Consider the following 7,363-nt stretch of genomic DNA (forward strand, 5'->3'; position numbering starts at 1 on the left):
GTAAATTAAATAATTATATTTATACCATTTTGTATATAAAGTCTTTGACTTAGAGCTTGGTTTCTTACTTTTATTTTTAGTTGGCTCAAACTCTTGGTTATTCTACAATGTAAAAGTATTTGCTTTCGAGCAAGATGTAACTTGTGAACTCATGTGCATGGTTCATTTTGTTTGTAACCTTGTTTCTAAGTGATTTTCAATGTTTTTTTTTTGTGTCAAATCTAAATGGTTAAACCGATAACGATCAATAACCGATAAACCAATAACCGATAAGCCAATATCTTAATAGTTCTATAATGGTTTAGCATCTCTACAAACCAATAACCAATAAGACAAACCGATAAACTTCAAAATCGAACCGAACCGATCTATACGCAACCGACATTTTTTACTTTTTTTTGTAATCAATTTGATTAATTATTAAAGTAAAGAATTAAATTGATCAACTTAACATTTTTAAATTAAAATCTATGTATGAAAAACTAAAAATAAAGTACTCTAAATTAAAATTATTCTTATATCAATATGATTGAGATAATACATTTTAAATTATTAGTTAAAGTTTACACTGTTTAAATTTGAAAGAAAAAAAACACAAATAGGGTCAAATACTTCTATTGCAAAGCAAGAACGACAAAGATAAAGGGAAAATATATAATAATCATAGCCTTGACCACAACAAGGAAAGATATTAACCAATAAGGAGAGGAAAACTCAAATTATTTCCATCATCCAAATATAAAGAAAGCAAAAACAGAGAAAACCATGGCCAACAAGCATAATATATAGGGGACTTTATAAATTTGGCATAATACATATATAAATATGGCTTTTAATTTGACCTCAGTTGGTATTTATGTTCTTGATCTTTGGGTATGCATAAGTAGACACTTAAACTTATATAAAGTTGAACAAGTAAACACACGTGTCCTACGTGACATAATACATGTGTCCTACGTGACATAATACACGTAGGACGCCATATAGGAAGCTAATAATTGCCAATAGAATACATGTGTTTACTTGTTCTGTGTACAAGTTTAAGTATCTATCTGTGCATACCCAAAGTTGAAAAACATAAATATCAGATAAGGCTAAGTTAAAGCACATTCACATTTATGCTTATACTATTCATTTTGAGATGAACCACTACAAGGTTCATCATTATCAAGTTGAAGATCTTTTAAAGAAGGATAATTAGGACCATTCATGAGCTGCATGTTAGTAACCATTTGACGAAGTCCAGCAGTTTCTTCTTTGAGTTGAGCATTTTCTTCAAGTGCTTGGTCATGGCCTTTTGAGACATGATTAAGTTTGTTCAGGAGTAGGTGATTCTCGTTCCGCAGGCAATTAACCTGTAATGAGGCGAATTCAAGATTTAATCTTTATATGTTTATAATTCTTTGTAAATGTGAGAAATGTGAAAACAAGGAGCTTCCAAATATAGAAGGGTATCAATATTTTTGGCACAAACTAATTAAAAAGTAATGAGTACCATATATACTAGAAATTTGTATGGAGAAATAAACTTAATCTTGTATTATTTGTGTAGAGAAATCAACAATATATATATATATATATATATATATAATTTATTCGAAAGCTAGTACTCTTTTAAAATTTGGAATACGTCTCTATCTTATATAATCCCGTAAACTATACATTTGTCACTAACCTGTGCCCATAGTTCGTTCAAGTGTTTTTGCTTGCGCATGCGCGAACGCCTTGCGGACTCTCTATTAGATATCATTCTTCTCTTTTTCCTTTCATTAATTAGCTCATCAATTTCATCACACGTTGAATTGTTACCATTGAAATAAGTTGATTGTGAATTGAGTTCTTGAATTGGAGGACCAATTTGAAGGTGATACAAGGGACTAGGGATTCTATTAATGGACTGATCATGAAATGTGGGTGTGTAATTATATTGAGGTGGGTTATAATAGAATTCTGTGACATTAGTGGATTCCATGACTTAAAAGTATTATTTGAGTTTGCAAGGACAATGTGTAGTGAATTAGGTGTAATTAGAGTGTCAGCCAAAAGTTGTTTGTACTTGAAAGGTGAATGGCAATGTTATAGCAGGAAGGAGGCATTTTATAGGCTGGCTAAAAGGGCCGATGGCCCCATTTTCATGTTGAACATGAGCATGTAGGACTAATACATATTAACTACACCTATACAAGTACACTACTAAAATAACACTTTGAAAACTCAATTAGTAAAATATTCATCAAATTTATAAAAAAAATAGGTGAAATAGACACTTCACAAAACGAAGTTAAAAAGTGGTCAATTTTAGTAACAAAATATTAAAAAATTACTACCTACAAAATAGTTCCCATCTTCAAAGTTTAAATTACCTGATTTAGAAAATAAAAATCAATCTCTTCCCTCCAAGAACTCCCGATTTCTCCCCTTGTAGATTCCCTTTCAGGTCAAATATTCAAACTTTTCATCAAAAGAATCACTCCGCAATGATAGAAAGTTTCTCCAGTTCAGTCATTGTTATTCCTACCTCTCTGTCACGAACCAAACTGCCGTGATTGGCACCCACACTAACCCTCCAGTGGGAGAACCATTACTACAACCCGTCTAAGCAATTTTTAAGAGACTAAAACATTTAAAGATACATAAGCAGATTTAAATGACAAACTAAATATGGAGTTCCCTTAAACTCCGAAGGTTTAAATAAAAAATTTAACATACTCATCGCAGAAGTTCAACCCCTAGAACCTGAAATTCATTGTACCAAAACTCTACTAATCAACAAGTCTAAGAACAAAGGGGTGCAACCCCAAAAACTAAACATAAGTAAAAGTCTAAATATGTAGTCTGAGTCCGAAAAGAATGGACTAAACTAAGGATGAATCCATGGCAGCATGAAAGAACTGGCTCACCCTCAGATCCGGTCTTGGTCAATGATCTCCTAACTGAGGTCTATCAGTAGCCGCCTGAATATGCCATATACTCAACAAAGAAAGAGCAAGTGCAGTATCAATACATGAAATCACGGTGTACTGGTAGGATCACGCAGATACTCAAGTAAGCGCAATATATGGAAGCAATTCCAACACAGTAAACACACATATACAGAATGCATAATTTAGTTATCATTTTAGGAGCGACATACAATTTCCCAATATCAAAGATAGGTACATATGAATGTAATAATCATAAGTGGTCCTCTCATGGAACCCACACCCAAACTGTTAGTATGTCGAAACGTGACACCTGATCCAATATATATGTGTTGAAACGTGACACCCGATCCAATATATGTATCAGAACATGACACTCGATCCAGTCAACACAACCACAGTCACAATCAAACTCATAATGAATAGTACACATAGTCATACAAACAAGTAATAGGTTCATGACATGTAATTGTTCACACATAATCATTTCATTAGATTTGATTCACATTCCCCATTCACATACATGTACGCATACAATGAAGCAATTAACCGACATATATCACACAACAGGAAATCGAACCATCACCTACCTTGAAACCAAACCTGAATACTCCCAAGACACCTGAGCCTTCCCTTTCCGAAGTCTTTCAGCTCATTTTTTGCCTAAAATAAGTAATTAATGCAAGGATCAATAAACAAGGCCTAATTTACCCAGTTAATATCAAGATATCAATCCAAGGCCAAACTCAAGATCCTAATACTCAACTAGGACTTTTCCCACCATTAACTTCAAGCTAAAATCCTCCTCCAACGATAATTACCCAAGATTCTAAGTTCTAAGAATCGAAATACGTATAAGGGAAGTAATTATCTTACCTTTAGCACTACAAGTCGTGGGAATCTGATAAGAAACTTCCCTGGGTCATCTCTTAGCTCTGAAGAATGAAGTTTTGCAGAAAATAACGAAATTGGGGTTTTTCCCCAACTTAAGTAGTGAGGGGTCCACCACGACGAGCCACATCCCGCCACAGCGACCCCGCCCTGGTGGGATTAAACTCACCCCGGCGGCTTGCACGTAGACAGAAACTCAGAATTTGAGTCCCAAGCTTCCATTTCGCAACATACCTTCAACCCTTGATGTTCTGAAACTACCCTTTCACACCAAGATCAGTTTCAGGAGTTCTACTCGCCTGAATTCGATTTTGTAAAGCCGTACAGGCTCCTTAACGTCTTGGCTATCTACTCAAGTAATCAAAATCATAATTAAATCTCCATTCATTACCATATTTCCCTAGACCTCACTTGACTCAGATTTCGTCCAAGTCTGGCCTAGGATAGAAATTTCCAAGTCACTACCCAGAAGTCTTCTGGGGAATTTCCTTCCCCATTGGCTTTTCTATAACGACGGAATAAAGTCGTTACAATATATACCAATTTACCCATGACTCGTCCCCGACTAATAACTAGGAGAAATGGATAAGGCAAGAATAGAGCAGTACTTGAATTGTCGAACAACTGGATACTTGTCTCGCATGTCCTTCTCGGTTTCCCACATAGCTTCCTCAAGTGGATGATGCTTCCATTGAACTTTCACAAACTTTATCTCCTTGGTCCTCAGCTTCTTGACATCGCGATCAAGAATTACAACCGGTTTCTCCTCATACTGAAGGTCTTTGTCTAACAAAATTGAGTCTCATTTTATGAGGTAATCTCCATCCCCATGATACTTCTTCAACATGGACACATGGAATATTGGATGGACTCCAGATAGGCTAGGCGGTAAAGCCAACCTATAAGTCATTGGCCCTACACAACCATTAATCTCAAATGGACCGATGTATCAAGGACTAAGCTTTCCCTTCTTGCCGAATCTCATCACCCCCTTTATGGGTGACACTTTTAGAAGAACTTGCTTATCGACCTGAAACGTCATGTCCCTTACCTTACTGTCTGCATACTCTTTCTGTCGACTCTAGGCTGCTAGAAGCTTAGCTTAGATGCTTCTCACCTTATCTTGAGCATCTTTCACCAAATCAATCCCCAAAGGTTTCACATCTCCAGCCTCAAACCACCCTATGGGTGAGCTACACTCCCTCCCATAAAGTGCCTCGAACGGTGCCATGTCGATACTGGAGTGGTAACTGTTATTATAGGATAACTCACACAAAGGTAGGAATTTATCCCAATGCCCTCCAAAGTCAATCACACAGGCCCTCAACATGTCCTCTAACACTTAAATAGTCCTCTCTGACTGCCCATCCGTCTATGGATGGAAGGCTGTGCTAAAATTGAGTTAAGTGCTCAACTCCTCATGCAATTTTCCCCAAAACTTGGATGTGAGCTGCGTAGCACGGTCCAAGATGATGGAAAGAGGCACCCCATGTAGCTTCACTATCTCCTTCACATAAACCTTAGCCAGCTGCTGAGCATTATAGTCTACTTAGTTTGTTTACCACCACCCAAATGTAATCAAACTTCCCCAAGGTCTTGGGAAGACCAACCACGAAATCCATAGCTATCATTTCCCATTTCAATTCAGGGATTGGCATTTGATGAAGCAAACCTGCAGGCCTTTGGTGATCATACTTTACCTGCTGACAGTTTTGGCACTTAGCCACATACTCAACTATGTATTTCTTCATGTTGTCAGGCCACCAATAAAGTCGTTCCAAGTCTCAGTACATCTTGGTCACACCCGGATGAATGGAATACCTCAAACCATAGGATTCTGTCAACATCTTCTGAATCAAGTCATCCACTCGGGGAACACAAATTCTTCCCTTAAAACTGAGCATACCACCCGCATCAAGAGTTGCATCTTGTGCCTTGCCAGACACTGTCTTCTTTCTGAGCTCATTCAAACTCTCATCCTAAAACTGCTTGGCCTTAATCTCCTCAATAAATGTGGGCCTAACCTCAATACTGGCTAATACCCCACCTTTCTCTAAGATGCCCAACTGCACAAACTTAGACTCCAAGGTTTGAATCTTTTTGGCCAAAGGTCGCTTGGACACACCCAAGCAAGCTAGACTGCCCATACTTACCGTTTTTCGGCTTAATGCGTCTGCCACCACGTTAGCCTTACCAAGATGATACTGAATGGTAACATCATAATCCTTGAGTAACTCCATCCACCTTCGTTGTCTTAGATTCAGGTCCTTTTGAGTGAATACATGTTGTAGACTACGATGGTCAGTAAACACCTCACACTTGACACCATAAAGGTAATGCCGCAAGATCTTGAGGGCAAACACTATCGCTGTCAACTCCAAGTCATGCGTCGGGTAGTTCCTCTCATGAACTTTCAACTGACGCGATGCATAAGCTATGACATCCTTATCCTGCATCAACACAGCAACCGAACCCGAATGTGAAGAATCACAATAAATAATTAAATTTTTACCTTCCACCGGTAGTGCCAAAATAGGTTATATGGTCAGAAGGGTCTCAAGCTTTTGGAAGCTCTCCTCACACTTGTCGGTCCACTCGAAAGGCACCTCCTTTTCGGTCAGCCTTGTAAAATGTGTGGCGATAGAAGAAAATATTTTCATAAACAGCCGGTAGTAGCTCGCGAGCCCCACAAAACTCCTAACTTCCGTCACCGAGCTAGGCCGGACCCAATTCTTCACCGCTTTAATCTTTTGAGGATCTACCATCACCCCTTCCTTTGAAACTACATGCCCCAAAAAGGCAACTGAAGTCAACCAAAACTCACACTTGGAAAATTTTGCATACAACTTCTGTTTTCCAAGGACAACCAAAACAATACGAAGATGATCGGCGCGCTCTTCCTTACTCTTTGAATAAACCAAAAATGTCATCAATGAAGATGATAACAAAAGAATCCGGGAATGGTTTGAACACACCATTCATCAAACTCATAAAGGCAGCAGGCATATTGGTCAACCCAAACGACATCACTAAGAACTCATAGTGCCCATATCGGGTCCTAAATGTCGTTTTTGGTACATCCTCAAGCCTAATCTTTAATTGATGGAACCAGACCTTAGGTCAATTTTAGAGAAAACTGATGCACCCTGCAACTGGTCAAATAGATCATCTATCTGAGGCAACAAATACTTATTTTGAATGGTCACCCTATTCAACTATCGGTAGTCTATGCACATCCTCATACTACCATCATTCTTCTTAACAAACAAGACAGGAGCACCCCATGGGGAAGCACTAGGACGGATGAAACTTTTATCCAGAAGCTCCTGGATTGAGCTTTAAGCTATCTCAATTTTCCCGAAGCCATGTGATAAGGGGGAGTAGAGATAGGGCGAGTGCCTGGCTCCAAGTTAATGTAGAAATCTATATCTCTATCCGGAGGCATACCAGGCAAATCGGTAGGAAACACTTTCTTGAACTCAGACACTACCGGAATAGACTCAATAGAGGGAGATTCAGCATCAACATCCCGAATATGTGCTAAATACACC

At 38.2% G+C, this 7,363-nt stretch overlaps 1 protein-coding gene across 1 annotated transcript; it reads right to left on the bottom strand.

Moving 5' to 3' along the window:
• Positions 1-642: 642 nt before the first annotated feature.
• LOC102586812 (basic leucine zipper 43-like) lies at positions 643-2,057 on the bottom strand. The gene is made up of 2 exons (XM_006346806.2): positions 1,676-2,057; positions 643-1,355 (listed from the first exon to the last, which is right to left on the bottom strand). Exons 1-2 carry the CDS (start codon positions 1,970-1,972, stop codon positions 1,128-1,130), a joined length of 525 nt encoding a protein of 174 aa, XP_006346868.1. The 5' UTR covers positions 1,973-2,057; the 3' UTR covers positions 643-1,127.
• Between the last annotated feature and the right edge of the window lie 5,306 nt (positions 2,058-7,363).

The sequence above is a fragment of the Solanum tuberosum genome, unplaced genomic scaffold, assembly GCF_000226075.1.
Source record: "Solanum tuberosum cultivar DM 1-3 516 R44 unplaced genomic scaffold, SolTub_3.0 scf00090, whole genome shotgun sequence".
NCBI lineage: Eukaryota > Viridiplantae > Streptophyta > Magnoliopsida > Solanales > Solanaceae > Solanum > Solanum tuberosum.